Consider the following 15734-nt stretch of genomic DNA (forward strand, 5'->3'; position numbering starts at 1 on the left):
CCTGCTCCGTCATGATGGCACTCCCCGGGGCGTGTGTCCGAGCGCCCCTTCGCTTTCTGTACGCGGATTTGAGCAGCAACCCGCCGGCCGCCGCGCAGCGCAGCGGGCGAGTGCAAATCGATTTCCACGACCCCACCAGCGATGGACACCGGATCGCTCTCGACCAGTCGATTGGGCCTTGACGGACCCTGGCACTCGGTGACAGTCCACAGCGGTCCTACGGAGTCCGAGTATCGCCAGAGCCTAGGCTGATTAGGTAGTCTCGTGTCATTTCGGGCGGTGCACCACACGTCAATCTTCAAGCTTATTTCGTTTAGGAGTGTTTGCAGGTCATGCACTGAGCTAGTCCAGCATATCATGCTCCCTAAGCTGCTACCTTCACCACCTACACTATACACATAGGTGTTGCTCAATTCGCAAAGGCCCAAATAAATGGTGAAGAGGAATAAAAGGAGCCATTAAATGTAGGTATGTACTAACGACCGTGGATTATAGCCCGTTATTATACAAACTGTAACTGATGCTGAAAATCCTCATTGCACGCTATGCTTAAGATGTCCCGCCCCGCCAGTCGTGTCGTAATGTAACGGCAATTCAGCCCCGCGTCGTCCGGTCCGCCGCGGGTCGCTCGTCTTTTCATCTTTTTGGGGCCTACTCCAGTCTCGTTTGCTTTCTTTTCGAATAAGAACATCATCTAGCACGCGCATCCCTCTTGCGAGGATGCGGCAGGGGTCGTCTTCACATCAATCACTGTGGGTTCGTGTTAGTAAGCCGCTCGTGGGGGAGAGATCGGAAAAAAAGCACTCACTTTGGCTTGAGGCCTGCTGAGCAGCATCTGTGCCCTCCATGCCGGGCAACGCCTGCGCTATTCTCTTGAACAGCGTCTTGACGTTGTGGCCCAGCTTCGCGCTAGTTTCCACGAACATGAGGTTGTTCTTCTTGGCCTCCTCCTCTCCCTGCTGCGTCGTGACCTCTCTCTTGTCGTTCAAATCCGTCTTGTTGCCCACGAGCACAATGATGACGTCGTTTCCTCGCTCGGCGCGCACATCGTCGATCCACTTCTTGGTGTTCTGGAAGGATTTCGCATCTAGAATCGTTGGTCGTTAGCCGTCGGTTCCCCACCTCGCCTCCCTCCCTGAGCTCATTCGTCACATACTTGAAATGTCGTACACCACAACCGCCACACTGGAATCGCGAATGTACGAGGGAATCAAACTGCGGAATCGTTCTTGGCCGGCGGTATCCCAGAGCTGTAACCTCACCGTCCGGTCCTCAAGGTACATGGTCTGCGGTTCGAGTTAATAACGCCCCTTCCACACACCCTGATGTCATGGAGAATCTTGCCTTGGAAAGGAAGTCGATGCCAATGGTCGCTTGGTACATGTTGTCGAAGGAGTCGTACATGAACCGCGTGATGAGTGAGGTTTTACCGACTGCAACAAAGACGGTATTAGTGAGGGGTGTCGTGCATCAAAGAAAGAGCTGGGTTAGCTCTTCCAAGGACCAAAACGTACCACTCTGCTCGCCCAAGAAGACAAGCCTGTTGTCCTAGCCGTCAGCATTGATGTCCCCAAATTGACCCGTCATGTTTGGCGCATCGTACTTGAACTTCTTGAGTGGGTTGTTGTAAGACCCGCCTGCGCCGGACGCCATGGTTGCCAAGTATACGCGATGATCAAAGGGAAGCTCGACGTAGTATCGGTGGAGGGAACACGGTCGACACTAACGGATAGGTTCGCCGGGGAGGAAGTGAGTTTTGGATGCAAGGGAGAGAAAGAGGAAGAGGGGGAAAAGGAGGGACGCTGGGGGAATAAGGGGTCCAGGGAGGCCTTTCGGAGATGGGAGGAACTCGTAGAGTTGGTCGCAAAGCTGGAAATTGAGCAACTCGACGGTAAAAGGAGGTCAACTTTCTCGTTCTGGGCGGCGCATTGCAGCTTAGCAGGGTCCCCGTCATCCATTGAGGGACCGATAAGAAGCGGGTCCCCGCCGTACTAGTCCAATCACGTGCTGATAATCCGATAATGCAACCTCCATATCGATAACGAAAAATTTCTGGTCGCTGGGATGCCGGGATCTAGGCCCCGCCGGTGAAGAGAAAGTCCCTGCGGTCCAGATTGAAGGCGAAGCGGACATTTGTTCAAGCTGCAGGGTGCGCTGGTCGACGGTTTTTCACGACAACACCTCAATCAATGAGAGATACCCAACGAAACGCCAAACATCCCCAGTCCAGTTGAATAACCCTCCAAGATGCCCGTTCTCAAGCCCCTCTCGGGCGACGGCGAGGCGCCGCAGCAACGCAAGCAGCCCTCGAGGAAGGGAAAGAAGGCGTGGAGGAAGAACGTCGACGTGACCGATGTCCAGGACGGTCTCGATGAGTTGAACAAGCAGATCATTACCGGGTGAGCTATTTACCCATTACTGCCTCACAACTACAGCCCAGCACCAGTCGCTAATCCATGCCACAGTGGCGTCGTCGCAGAGAAGGACTCGGCAGACCTCTTCGCCCTCGACACCGTCGGCAAAGCCCTCCCCAAGCCCAAGACGAAAAAGACGCTCAAGTCCGACGAAATCATCGCCGCCCGCTCCGCCGTCCCCGCCGTCTCCGGCCGCAAGAAGCGCTCCTCCTCCCCCTCGAAAACCTCCGACGGCCTCCTCCCCGTCAAGCGCCAACGCACCACCGACTGGGTCTCCCACAAGGAGCTCGCCCGCCTCCGCAAGGTCGCCGACGGCCAGCACGAGTCTTCCATCACCGTCCAAGACGCCACCTACGACCTCTGGGGCGCCGCCCCCGCACCCGCCGCCGAGCCCGCGACCGCCGGCAAGGACAACTTCGTGCCCCCCGTCGTCAAGGCCAAGCCCCCCAAGACGCTCAAGCACAAGCCCATCTCCCTCACGGCCTCCGGCAAGCCGCTCCCCGCCGTCGTCAAGCCCTCGGGCGGCTACTCCTACAACCCCACCTTCGACGACTACGCCGACCGCCTCGAGGCCGAGTCCGCCAAGGCCGTCGCCGCCGAAGAAGCCCGCCTCGCCGCCGAGGAGGCCGAGCGCCTCAAGCGCGAGGCCATCGCGCGCTCCGCCGCCGAGGCCGACGCCGCAGACCGCCGCGCGCAGCTGTCCGAGTGGGACGAGGACTCGGCGTGGGAGGGGTTCGAGTCGGGCGTCGAGAACGACGACGACAAGCCGTCGCAGAAGCGCCCGCAGCGCAAGACGCCGCAGCAGCGCAACCGCATCAAGCGCCGCAAGGAGGCCGAGCGCGAGGCGAAGCACCAGCTCGCGATGAAGAAGAAGGCCGCTCAGGCGGAGCGCATCAAGCAGATCGCCACGGAGCTCGCCGAGCGGGACGCGGCCAAGAGCGCGCTGGAGCTCGCGCGCGAGGTGGGCGAGGGCAGCGACGCGGACGACGACGACGACGACATCGACGACGACGCCCCACTGAGGAGACGGCAGCTCGGCAAGTACAAGCTGCCGGAGAAGGACCTGGAGCTGGTGTTGCCGGACGAGCTGCAGGATTCGCTGAGGTTGCTGAAGCCCGAAGGAAATCTGTTGAAGGATAGGTACCGTAGCATGTTGCTGCGCGGTAAGGTTGAGGTGCGGAGACATCTTCCGTTCAAGAAGCAGGCCAGGTCGAAAGTCACAGAAAAGTGGTCATACAAGGATTTCAAGATTTAAAGGGAGTACATACGATAGAAGGCATCATAAAAGTGGTAATACAAAAGCGTCGGGCATTCACTTTCACTCAATTGGCCAAGCAGAGGCTGGATCTTTAACGACAAAAATGGAATTCAGAGACCGTCTACGCCCCTTTCTAACTCTTTTATCCCCATGATTCGGCATCACTTGGGGATGCATCTTATGCCCTCGTACTCCCCAGGGTATGCTAACACAAAAGAAAATCATACAACACTCGCGTCTTGATTTTAGTAGGTCATTAAATCTGTTGAGTATCAGTAAAGGTCCAATTAGTAGGGGAACGTAAGAGAGCTTACCTCTTCCAAAGAGGCCACGCTTGGCCCAGTCCATGGCAAGCAAAATACGCGTCCTCAGGCTGACGCTCTGAGCAAAGTAGACAGATCGCCACATGTAAACCGCCCACAGTCCACCGGCAAAGCTCCAGCCTTGTCCCCAATCAAAGACGGCCGAGTTACCAATGTACGCCAAGCTTCCCAAATGGCGGTACTCAAATGCTCTATAAACCACTGCGTCGATATCACCGTCGAAAACTTGGTTCGCCCTCAGGCCTTCCGAGGTGCGAGCCATCTTATTGAACTTGTGGGCAAGGTACTGTCCCTGCTGATGCGCGCGCTGCGCCGTTGCGGGGAGCGAGGTGAGTTTTGAGTCGATCTGCTTCAGGAGCTCTCTAAGCTCGCCAAAGTTGAGGGTACCAGACTGATCCTTGTCAAACTGTTCGAAGAGCTTGTCAAGACGCTTGAGATGGCCGACGGCCTGGGGAAAGCGTCTGCGAACGTCGTTGGCAACGTCGCGCCAGTCGGTGAAGTGGAGCTCGAGGGTCTCGGGATCTTTGCCTCGCTTGAAGGCAAGACCACGAAGGAAGGTCATGATATGGTCGGCAACGTTGTTCTGAACAGTTGAGCAGTCGCCGATGGCGTAGACATCGCCCAGGGGTGTTCCATTGAGACGGAGATGAGTATCAGTCTCCAGAGCGTGACGGTTCGTCTGTGACGGGCCGAGCTTTGCAGACAGGCGCTTGCAGAGGTCGGTCTGGGCGACACCCGTCGACCAGAGGCAGAAACCCATGGGCAGTTCCTTGGTGACAAGCGAACCGTCGGGCTGCTTCTGCGTGAAAATGATCTTGTCGGGGAGAACCTCCTTGACGCGCGAGTTGGTGAGCACATCGACCTGGTCGCGGGCAAAGTGCTCTTCGGCATACTTCGAAACCGTTTCATCGTAGGTGTTGAGAATGTGGCTACGGCTTTGGATCAAGTGGACGGAAATTTCGTTGCGAAGGAGCTTCGGGAAGTGCTGAGTGAGGTCCTCATTGAGCATGTCGAAGAGTTCGGCTGCGAATTCAACACCGGTAGGGCCACCTCCACTGACAACGAAGGAAAGGAGACGCTTGCGCTCGTCATCGGATGTGGTAGGTAGGCAGGCCTTCTCGAGGTTGAGCATAACCTGGTTCCGGACCTTACGGGCGTCGCTGATGTCCTTGAGGAAGTGCGCGTTCTCGAGTCCCTTCACACCGTGGGGATTCGTAGTAGATCCAACAGCAATTACCAGCTTATCGTAGGGAACATAGAAACGTCTCGTGTTGCCAGCTTCGTCAGTGTCCGAACACTCAATCAGCTTGTGCGAGAACTCGACGTCCTCTGCGCAAGCACGAATGAAGTGGCCGTTCACGCGAGCGAGAATTCGGCGGACAGGTTCAACCAGAGATCGCAGTTCCAGGGTTCCAACAGTAGCAGACGGCAGCATAGGCGTAAACAGGAAGTAGTTCGTCGGCGAGATTACAGTTACGTGGTAGTCGTCTGGGTTCAGCTCTTTGAGCATGGCAACGCCGCCCCAGCCGCCGCCCAGAATAACCAGCTTCGGCTTGTCCTTGGTGCTCTTCATGCCCTCGGTGTCCAGGTCGTCGATAAGTACGTCAGCAATGGGGAGGTTCTTAGGCCCGCCGCGTCTGGGGTTCAGCGCGAGCTCCGAGACGTGAATCTCGAACTGGTCCGGGTGTTCCTTGTAGGTAGAAGCGTCGTAGATGAAGAAGCCAACAATGCCGAGACCGACGAAGATGATGCCGCCGCCAAGCCATGCCGCGCCGCGGTAGGCAAGCCATAGAAGCCGGGATTTCGGTTTGGAGGTGGTGGTCGAGGTAGCGGTAGAACTAGAGGCGGCGCGGACGAGGGGACTCTTCGGCAGGCCGTGGGCGTTGAAGAAGTTCGTAAGGGGTGTTCGGGTTCGAGATCGTTGGGGGACATTAGCGAAGGCGCGCCTTTGCGGCAGCGCCGCGAGCGGCTGTCTGCATGGCGGCAGGGCCTTGAGCAGACTGGCTGGCGATGGTGTCTGCCGGCTTGCGCGGGTTAGGCGCATCAGCGCCGAGGTGGTTGGAGGCATTTATTGATTATCGTGTATCTTTGGTTTCGAGCGGAATGAATGTCCTGATGATTCAACAGGGAGATGTCATGTCGAAACGAGCGAAGGGAGCACGACAGCTCTGTGGGAGGGTCGATCGTGGAAGTTAGGTGCAGCAACAGTAGACAGACAAGGGAGAATCGTTGGAGAGAGGAAGCTTTCTTGGTTCGAGATCAGGATGAGAAAATCAAGGTGTAATGTACCTTAATGGCTACGAAAAAAAGAGCGACCTAATGGAACTGGCGGGACAGCTGCCCTGGACATAACGTATGCGTAATGATGCTTGCCCGTACTAGGTCAATTGCAGGCGCAGGGCGTGTTGTCACTGGTCGCTGGCGACATGGAAGGTGCTGCAGTAGTCAACCTCGAACCTCCGAGGAGCTCCTTTCCCGGCGACTCCAGCCAAAAGTGTCGTCATAGGTCGGTTAACCCGAAAAAACCTGCCTTCCATTGCATGCAATTATGCAGGACGGCGCCTACCGCCAGAAGCTTCTAAGCAGCACCCAGCGTCTTCATCAGTCTTCTTCCCGTCTCTCTCTGCCCTTGGGACTCTAGCTATTCTCTCCTCCAGCGATATTATTTCCAAAATTCTGAAAATGTGCCTCGCGCCCGTTCCGAGAGGCAAACAATATGCCGTCGTCAACCGAACTCTTCTCGGACTTTCGTCCCAAGTTCTGGGCCCGTGTCGGCGCCGCGTCCCTGATCCGCCGAGCTGATAGCTTGCCTCCCTGCAAAATCTGATAATGGCGACCCTGGCGACGCCAAAAGACCTCAGTCAGCGGCGTCAAAAACCCATGCCGGCTGCCGTGGCAAGCGTGCAGACCCCACACCTTTCGCAGTGCTTGTCCACTTCTTCGGTGCCTCCTTCGGCCAATTGAAGATGGGCCGCTGGCCAATGACGTCCGTTGATAAACCAGCGATGCCGCTGCCAGACACGGATTGACGGATCTTGCATACGAAAACTGCGTCTTTTCTTCACGTCTGACGGTCTGGGAAAGAAGGGCTGCATTGTGTCGCATTCGCAACATCCCGGTGGAGGCTCTGTCAGATATCTTGGCATCCCTATGGGATATGCGGCTTTTACTGCTAGACCCTTCCTGTTGCTACATGAGTAAGGGTATTATTTACTGGAGCACATGATGAAGGACGCAGCCTCATCTTCTACATGCGTGCCTTAGGACCGAATAAGTCGAGGTAAGGTCAAGGCAGGGCAGGGCAGGGCAAGGCTAGCACCGGAAGTATCTCTTCTCGACCCAACGATCCTCAATGTCTGCAAGCATATTGCAGAGCACAATCGTGATGCCGGGAAACACCTTGGCCAGACGGTGGACTCCCAGCCTTCCGGCGGCGTAGCAAGCCAGCACGATCTTCTCCTGCGCGACGCCGTGGTCCACGAGGACCTGCACCGCCATGAGTGCCGCGCCTCCGCTGGCCATTTGCGTGTCAATGAGCAAGACTGCCTCGTGCTCATCAATGTCATCGGGCAACTTGAGGTAGTGCAACTCAGGCTCTCCGGTCCGCACGTTGGACTGGATAAGGACCCTGCCCGTCCTCATGTCGGGGACGACCCGCTTCAGGGCCGTCTCGAATGCGGCTCCGCCTCGGAGAACGAGCACTGCACTTACATTGCCCTTGGCCACAAGACCGTTGTATTTATATCCCTGTGGCGTGGCGATCGTCTTCTCCTCAAAGTGCACGTTGTTGAGCGCCCTGCATCATTAGTTTGCTGCCCGAGAGGTCGAGGATGATGCACTCACTGCTCGATCAGGAGACAAGCCAAGCGGTCGAAGTAGAAGATGAAGTCCTCGCCCGAGGTGTCAATATCCTGAATGATGGTGCTCATGCCTCTCAGCTGCGGCGTCTGTTCCAAGACTACGACCCTGTCGGACAGAGGCTCGCTGGCGGCAGCCAGCTCAAGCTGCGTCAGGGCTGCACGGTGGTGGGTCGATTTTTCAATCAACTTTCGCTCAATGTACTGAACGACCATGGCTGTTCGTTGATTTAGCAACGCTCACTCACAACGCTCATGTCTACTCACCCATCGCAACTCGGTTCTCAATTCCTCTTGGGACAATAATGTCTATGCAGCGTCAGCACGGGTGGTAGAGAGTTTCATAACACTGAGATGCCTTACCTGCCACCTTTCGCTGCGGCTCGACAAACTTTTCAAAGTTGGGCTTCACGAAGGTGAACCACTGCTTCATGATGCCCTCCACATCACGGCCACGTTCCTTGACATCTCTCAAAACTAGGAACCGAGGTCAGCTTTATGCATCCCTGCATACGTATTCATCGCTATCATGCACTGACCTCTTCGAGACAGGCAAGTATCAGCATCGGCCTCACAGAATATCTAGACAGCTGTGAGAAGGCGGTAACCGAAATCTGGAGAGATCATATTTACTCTCATATCCAGGAGGTCAATGATGCGCGGGTCGTGAAGGGCAAAGATACCCTCGAGGATGATTACGTGGGGGGAGTAGATTGTTGTGGTGTTTTCCATACGCTGGTGCTTGGAAAAGGAGTAGATGGGGATTTCTGCACGCTTGCTGGTAGGCGTAAGTCATAATTCGGTAAGAAATTTCATCGACAGTAGACAGTAGATCCTCTGATGTTCGATATTGTCATCTCAGGACCATTGTCACTTACCCAGCTTTGAGATCTCGGAGGCAATCCACAAGCACATTAAAGTCGATGGCCTGTCATAGCCGTCAACAACCGCTCTTCACACTCGCGGAAACTAACCCACCTCTGGTGAATCAAAGTCAAATTCGTTGGCAAATGCCTTTTTAGATTGCTCAGGAGTGAGGGGGTTGTAGAAAGAGTCCTAATATCACAAGTCAGGGGCGATGTGATGTGGTGGTGGTTGGCGGGGTAAATTTGCACACATACCATGGACAAAATCACCACCCAGGGCAGATTCAGCTTCCTAACAATGGCGTGGGACAGCGTGGACTTGCCCGAGCCTGAGCTGCCGGCGATGCCAATGATGCTGACGTCTGCCCATGGTGGTGAGTAGTGCGTTCGCTTCTGGACCGTCACATGAGACTCTGTGCCGTTTGTCTCTGCCATTTCGGAGCTGGCCGACGTGGAGGGGTACAGGCGATGGCGGATAGTTGCAGCTTGGACCTCGAGTTCCTGCAGCTCAGGAGTAACGACGGGTGAGGGGCACGCTGCAGGAGTTTCCGGTCGGTCTTGAAGGTCTCTGCTTCCTCGCAGTTGAATGAAGGAAGAGAAGGGTATAAGAATGGAAGAGAGGAAGTGAGGTGGTGGTGAGGTGAGGCAAAAGTTCAAGGGTCCAGTCTCCAAAGATAAGCGCTGAGGGGATGCTGGACTTTGACAAGCCTTCAGTGTGGAGCACCTGGCTGTAAAGGTAAGGTAACCTAGGTCCTGGCAAAGCTGCGTCGGGACAGTTGCTGACCAGAGCTACTACGCCCGCAAAGCAAATGAAATCTTGTGTGTAAATGCGATTTGACAGTGTGTTATGTTGGAAGATGTCAAGAAAAGTCTGAAATGATGAATGTAGAAAGCAGGAAAGGGGGAGTTGTAAACGGGAGGCTGTGTCGTGTGCCTCTTTACTCTAAACCGACCTGGTAAACATCGGCGGTCGCCTTACACCGGTTCTAGACGCTCGCAGCCTCCTCACTGATCTACGGAGACTCCCTTACCTACTTCTACCTACATACTAACCTACCATACCTACAGCGAGGTGACTTTCGCTTAGACCTAGGGGCCCAGACGTAGCCCAGAGAGGAGCACTGAGGCTTCGCACCCAAACGCTGGAGAGTCGTAGTGTTCCATTTAGCTTTCGTACCTGCCTGTCTTGTGCCCGTAGTGGAGCTTACCCTGTATTTTTCCTACGTTTGCTGCCCTGTCCGAGGCGCGATGCCCCTCAGGTCGCCACCATCTCAAGCAGCTTTATCTGCAGCCCTGTGCTTTTCTTGCCCTGTCGCCAGCCCTTCCAGCCCGCTTTCAGCAGCGGTGCTCATGTGGCCTATCCCACTTATGTAATCCAGTCTGCCCCACCTCCCCCACCGGCTGATTCTGCAATTGGTGCGCTGCAGCCGCAAAATCTGGAACCAAATAAAGCTCCGCTCCAGCCTCTTTCTCTTTGTTCTGACGCTTTCTCCTTCTTCCACATCCAATCCTTTCTCCGTCCGCTTTGCAGCTTCTTTCAAGCTCCAACAACAAAACCACGGGGCCTCGACCGGCCATCCCAATGTGACGACGGCCAATTTTTGATTCCGCTTCACATTTTTTTTCTTCATGATTTAGGCTTGCACCGACGCCTCATCCCCGACATCGCATGTCAGGATTGCCAGACATCAACGACCCAACAGCGATAGCAGTCTGGAATAGAGCTGCTGCTCGCCTCGTGCGGGAGACCCTGGAGAGAATCATGGTCCGTTGAAGCTGCCTCCCTTCCCTGGGGGCTGTGGGCTAAGATGTCATTCAGACTTCGTCTGCGTCGACCGCTACTCCCATGAAACATGCCTTCGAGAGGCGTGTCCAGGACGTCAAGTCGCCCAAGAGGTAAGCCCGTTGTCTTTCACGCTAGCTCCACGCTAGTCCGTCTCGCGCGCGAATCTCCTCCCCCCATCCAGCTCACATGATGATCGACTATCAAATGGGAATCTCTCCTAGCAATTAACATGCGGAGAACTCGATATAAAATTTTACCCTGACACTGCTGCTTCACCTTTCCTTTGCAACACATGCTTGATTTGCAAAAAGAGGCTCATGCTAACATGGACCTCTAGCGACATCAACGCCCTGATCCTCGACTACCTCACGATGGAGGGCTACTCTAGGGCAGCCGACAAGTTCAGCAAGGAAGCCAACCTGCAAGAACACCAGATCGATGAGACGGTGAAGATTCGCCAGCAGATTCAGAGAGCTATCCACACTGGAAGCATCCAGGCTGCCATCGAGGCCCTGAACGACTTTGATTCTGAGGTATGTTGATTTTGCTTGAATCTGTCTTCCCTCCGAGCTGTGATTAGAAACCGAGTTTTACATGCACCACTCATAGCGCCTTCGGGCCCTTTGATGAGGCACACCATTATTCAATGAGCTACCTTTCCTACTTCATCTTGTTAAATGTGCAACATATTCCTGTCGCAACGACTAACAAATGGACCAGATCCTGGATAGGGATCCCACCCTCCACTTTGCGCTTCTGCGCCTCCAGCTCGTCGAACTGATTCGGTCGTGTACGGCGACGCCCGGCGGAGATATCACTCCCGCCTTGACCTTTGCCACGCACCACCTTGGTCCTCGAGCGCCTACGGATCCTCGATTCCTCAAGGATCTGGAGGAGACAATGGCTCTCCTGGTGTTCCCTCACAGCGATCTCGAGCCCCAGCTTGCCGCAATACTGCACCCTGACTTGAGACGCGGCGTGGCAGACGACGTCAACAAGGCTATCCTGCAGCGTGAGACAGAGCGTAGGGAGGCCTCGATTCGAAACCTGATCCGGATGCGTGCCTGGGCTGAAAACACTGCCCGGGCTGAGAAGAAGGCGCTACCAGACAGGATAAGCATTGGCCTCAACGGGGACGGCGACGCTGACGTCCACGACCCCATGGTACTTTCCTCTTAGGTGCAGGCAGTGAAATTGACCCTGCGTCTTCAAAGGGGCTCAGACTCGGCTGTTTCCTAGATTGAGCCGGGACGCCAGGAGCAGAACGAACCTCGTTCCGACTCGGCTGATACCCAGGACGCGTTGGAACATTACGAGTCCGAAGATTCATATCACGATGGTGTTTTTGATGAGTTTCACGACTCGGAATAATTGGCATTAGGGACAAGGTAGCAAGGCGTTGGGAAATTGAGGATCGGTGTATCCTCGAACGATATCATGATACTCGGGATAAACAGCGCACCGAACAAACAATAGAAGCTTAAATGGCATTGTCACTATTAATCGCTCCTCCCTTAATCCCATGCCCCTGTTGCGCGCCTTTCCATGTCTAGGTGCTTTGTGAAAAGCCGAGAGCAGTATCCAGAGCTTCCCCAAGGCAAGTCTGACTTGCAGGAGCTTAGATGGTGTTATTTCCGCTGTGCAATTACTGTCTAAAGCACTGCTCCTGATGCCACCATGAGGCCATGCTAGAAACGTAAAAAGCGTTTGCTGGTTTGTAGGCGGAGATCTCATTCTACGAGCAACCATGGTTTGAGCTCAACGAAGCTCGGATACACATCTCGGCGGGCCCAGAGCGGACCAATAGCGTGCCACCAAAGTCCGCTGACATTGGCCCTTCCTAATGCGCTTCAACAAAGTCTCGTTGTACACTCAACTCTACTGCTCAGAAATATCTCATGTATACTCCATCACATAATCGTAATACGCGTGTTCCATGAGAATTCAGACCAATGGAAGGTGTGAAAAAAAGGTTTCTTTGCAGGGCGTCTTATGTACAGTACAAGTTTCTTTTTTGGCTTGGTCGTCTATTTGGTGCGGATGTGCTTGAGCTTCTTGGGGGAGTAGAGGAAGTTGTTGGCGTAGGCCTTGGGGCGAATCCTCCTCGACTGCGGCTCCTGCACGAAGTACTCGTAGCCCTGCTTCTCGGCGAAGTGGATGGCGTCCTCCTTGCTCTTGAAGTTGAGCTTGGTGCCCTGCATCATGTCGCCGGACGACTGCCAGCCCATGAGGGGGTTCTCCCATCTGTGGCCCTTGGGGAGGATGTCCCAGTCCATGCGCCAGTGGTGGCCCTGCCAGTCTCCGGACTGCGTCGCGGGCTTGGCCTCCTGGTAGATGCTGGTCATGATTTGTTAGTAAATGTCCGGATCCCGTCCTTGTGTCTTTGGGGAAGCTTCGTGGGAGCAGGGCTTTGGGATGCGTGCGTACCGAACGGTTCGGGCCTGGAGCTCCATAGGAGCGCCGGAGAGGACGGCGGCCTGAAGGTACGGGACGTCTTCACTGGCGTCCTGGATCTTCTTGGGGACGGGGGTGAAGGTGCTGTTGGAGGCTCGTAGGTTAGCCATTGGTATGTTCTTGGCGGCCCGAGTAGCCCCAATTGGGCGCCCGGACGGTACGGGTATCCTCACGAGGTGGCCTTGTCAGCCTGGATGGTGTAGTCGGGCGCGTTCTCTTGCGTCGAGGGAGCGACGGCGGGGGGAGCGGCGGTGGTTGTGGCGACGGAGCTCTCGAATCGACGAGCAGTCAGCGGGAGGGCAGCCCGCATCGGGGCGGCGCTGCGCAGCAGACGGGCTGCGCCCTGGACGCGGAGGGAAGCCATTGCGACGGGGGGATGGCGAAATCGGCGACTCCTTCGGAAACGGTTGTAGTCGATTTGGTGATGGTGGTTGACGCTCGGCAAACAGCCTTGCCTGGGTTGGCTGCCGCTGCCGCCGCCCAGGGACCCACCTTCACCCGATGTCCCGCACACTGATTGGCTAGCCGCAAGAACCTTGACCCGAAGAGAAACGAGTGCTTTTCGTTCAAACCTCACGTTCGGCAAATCCACCCGCATTTCGCAGCCATCTCAACCCCCCCAACGTCGAAACGAAGGTCAATTGATACCCTCCCGCGCCGTCAATTGACTTGCTCATCCCTAGCCGATAGATACCTCCGCCCTCCTCGCGAAAATGAGCTTCGTCACCCGCCGCGGTCTTTCGACCCTTATCCCCCCCAAGGTACGCTAGCTCTCGGGTATCCCTTTCCGCCCGCCCGGTGTCGTTTGACGAGAGCTTCTCGGACGGCGGAATGACTCTGCAGTTTGGCTAATTGGGATGCATCTAGGTCGCCTCTCCCAAGGTACGATATCTCTTGCGATTCTGACGTGTTTTGATGGATGGCCGAGGTGGTGCGAAGATAACGCCGCGAAAGTCGGAGGTTCGGGCGGGATGGTGCAGGATGCGGCCGGAAACTGGGTCAAGAGGTGGACGGGGCTCCTCGGAGCTTTGGAAGGATCGCGAGACGACGGCAGGCGGTGCACGCAGTTGCGACATGCGGTTGGAAGAGGCGGGGCAGAGCTTATTCACGCTGGCCGGATTTGATGATGTCTGTTGATTGATGGGGATGGTTGGCTAACATGCGCAATGTTCGATCCAGGCCCTTGGTGCGGACCCCAACGCCGTCCGCATGCAGCGCGTCGTCAACTTCTACGAGAAGCTCCCCCGTGGCCCGGCTCCCGAGGCCAAGGCTTCTGGCATCCTCGGCCGCTACGCCGCTAAGCACTTCAACGGCAAGAACGCCTCTGCCAAGCGTATGTTGCGACCTCCTCCGAGACGACGAATGTGTAAAGAGACATTGCTGACAGGTTGCGCGCAGCCATCATCCACGCCATCGGCTTCCTCCTCGTCGTCGGCTACGCCCAGAACTACTACTTCCACCTCCGTAAGTTTTGCCTTTGCGATTTTTTTAGGGATCCCTGCGGGCGCGGGGCAGTTCGGATGAAAAGAGATACGAGGTGTAAATGTTTCAACGGATGGGATTTGCTGACGTCTTTTGAACCGTGACAGGCCACCACAAGAACAATGCTCACTAAGCTACTCTCTCCCGATCGGATGTGTAGTTCCAGCCTGAACCCGTAGGCTGTGTAATGGCATTGGGACTGTGTATACAAGAATTAGAAGCTCTATTTTCTCCGAGAGGAAGCTCCTCGGCAAATTCCCTTGTGTCGTATAACGACGTGTTTGACGACTTGTGAAGTTCCAACGCCAGCTTTATTGACCTCATGTAGAGCTTACAATGAATGGACTACGTTGCTGAAGATTGGTTGAAAGTCTCGTAGGCAACTGTCCGCAAGTCTATATCTGCCTTTATGCCTTTCCACCGAGTATGACCAAGCTTAAGTGCGCCCAGTCCAATCTCAGCATTGTAGCTGCTGCGGTAGGTATACTTATATCCAGCTGTACGGTTCATTCGCTATGTCTATGTTCATTCTTAGCACTTGTGGTGTCAGATCCATCGACTGGTGTAATTGAGTTTTCATGACATGGTCTGACGGCCTCAATGAATCACATATCACATTGAGAGAAGCTCGACCGTCCGACAGCTACGAGTCGACTCGTGAGCTCTGTTTTCCTTTTTTGTGTACACTTTGGCATCTCGCACTACTCAGTCATTTGTTATGTCTTCGTTACGTACTCACTCTGTCTCAAGAGCTCTTAGAAGCAGTATGTGCCGTCTGCTCATTTATGTTCGGATATGCAGTGACCCCTCAGATGCGACCCCGGATTTCTCGGTTCGGCTAAGGCCACCTACAAGTCGAGCGAGTGGCAGAGGCGACCACAGGTGCCGAGAGTTTGTTTCAGCTAATGGAAAGATTAATCGAAAAGTGAGTGAGTGTTGCGTAATACTCAGTCAAGTCTTTGCACCCCCAACAAACCAATCGACCGACCAGTCAGACAACCACCACTCGCAAGACGGGATGCAACGGGCAAAAGGGAAAAGTTGGGAAAGGGCAGGACTGGGCATTGAGTTTGAGCTCGCCATACACATGCATCCATCCCAGTGGCGAGACAGGACTCCTAAGATACCATGTAACAACTGTCGTCGACCAACACTTGGTAGCAGTCAGTAGCCTTGTAAGCTAGGTCTGTAAAACAAGTGTCAGTCGGAGAAGTGCGGGTGCGCACTTGCGGCCCTCTGCGATGCTCAGACTGGGGGGACAGGCCGATCAATGCAAAAAGTCCAAGAATAGGCA

General features: G+C 55.2%; 7 protein-coding genes across 7 annotated transcripts; 3 read left to right on the forward strand and 4 right to left on the reverse strand.

Moving 5' to 3' along the window:
• Positions 1–694: 694 nt before the first annotated feature.
• Rab6b (Ras-related protein Rab-6B) lies at positions 695–1653 on the reverse strand (the record flags this gene model as incomplete). Its single annotated transcript, XM_036636302.1, has 6 exons — positions 695–750; positions 809–1087; positions 1157–1286; positions 1318–1433; positions 1515–1540; positions 1604–1653. 6 exons carry the CDS (start codon positions 1651–1653, stop codon positions 695–697), a joined length of 657 nt encoding a protein of 218 aa, XP_036497249.1.
• Positions 1654–2247: 594 nt separating this feature from the next.
• Positions 2248–3669, forward strand: rrp16 (Ribosome biogenesis protein NOP53; the record flags this gene model as incomplete). Its single annotated transcript, XM_036636303.1, has 2 exons — positions 2248–2399; positions 2466–3669. 2 exons carry the CDS (start codon positions 2248–2250, stop codon positions 3667–3669), a joined length of 1356 nt encoding a protein of 451 aa, XP_036497237.1.
• A 63-nt stretch (positions 3670–3732) lies between these two features.
• On the reverse strand, positions 3733–6063 carry CGCS363_v004455 (External alternative NAD(P)H-ubiquinone oxidoreductase B1; the record flags this gene model as incomplete). The annotated part of the gene is made up of 1 exon (XM_036636304.1): positions 3733–6063. The coding sequence occupies one exon, from the start codon at positions 6061–6063 to the stop codon at positions 3733–3735; it is 2331 nt and encodes a 776-aa protein (XP_036497234.1).
• Positions 6064–7307: 1244 nt separating this feature from the next.
• On the reverse strand, positions 7308–9153 carry Uckl1 (Uridine-cytidine kinase-like 1; the record flags this gene model as incomplete). The annotated part of the gene is made up of 9 exons (XM_036636305.1): positions 7308–7791; positions 7839–8070; positions 8120–8161; positions 8216–8329; positions 8392–8434; positions 8486–8630; positions 8731–8780; positions 8831–8908; positions 8974–9153. 9 exons carry the CDS (start codon positions 9151–9153, stop codon positions 7308–7310), a joined length of 1368 nt encoding a protein of 455 aa, XP_036497246.1.
• Positions 9154–10387: 1234 nt separating this feature from the next.
• CGCS363_v004457 (Protein GID8-like protein) lies at positions 10388–11875 on the forward strand (the record flags this gene model as incomplete). Its single annotated transcript, XM_036636306.1, has 5 exons — positions 10388–10483; positions 10538–10614; positions 10842–11037; positions 11225–11668; positions 11744–11875. The coding sequence occupies 5 exons, from the start codon at positions 10388–10390 to the stop codon at positions 11873–11875; spliced, it is 945 nt and encodes a 314-aa protein (XP_036497654.1).
• Positions 11876–12531: 656 nt separating this feature from the next.
• Positions 12532–13322, reverse strand: CGCS363_v004458 (NADH-ubiquinone oxidoreductase 21 kDa subunit; the record flags this gene model as incomplete). Its single annotated transcript, XM_036636307.1, has 3 exons — positions 12532–12841; positions 12932–13042; positions 13132–13322. 3 exons carry the CDS (start codon positions 13320–13322, stop codon positions 12532–12534), a joined length of 612 nt encoding a protein of 203 aa, XP_036497252.1.
• Positions 13323–13671: 349 nt separating this feature from the next.
• Positions 13672–14573, forward strand: CGCS363_v004459 (ATP synthase subunit f; the record flags this gene model as incomplete). The annotated part of the gene is made up of 5 exons (XM_036636308.1): positions 13672–13719; positions 13826–13840; positions 14138–14291; positions 14357–14422; positions 14548–14573. The coding sequence occupies 5 exons, from the start codon at positions 13672–13674 to the stop codon at positions 14571–14573; spliced, it is 309 nt and encodes a 102-aa protein (XP_036497251.1).
• Between the last annotated feature and the right edge of the window lie 1161 nt (positions 14574–15734).

Source organism: Colletotrichum siamense (genome assembly GCF_013390195.1).
Source record: "Colletotrichum siamense strain Cg363 chromosome Unknown KSG_Cg363_contig03, whole genome shotgun sequence".
Classification (NCBI taxonomy): domain Eukaryota; kingdom Fungi; phylum Ascomycota; class Sordariomycetes; order Glomerellales; family Glomerellaceae; genus Colletotrichum; species Colletotrichum siamense.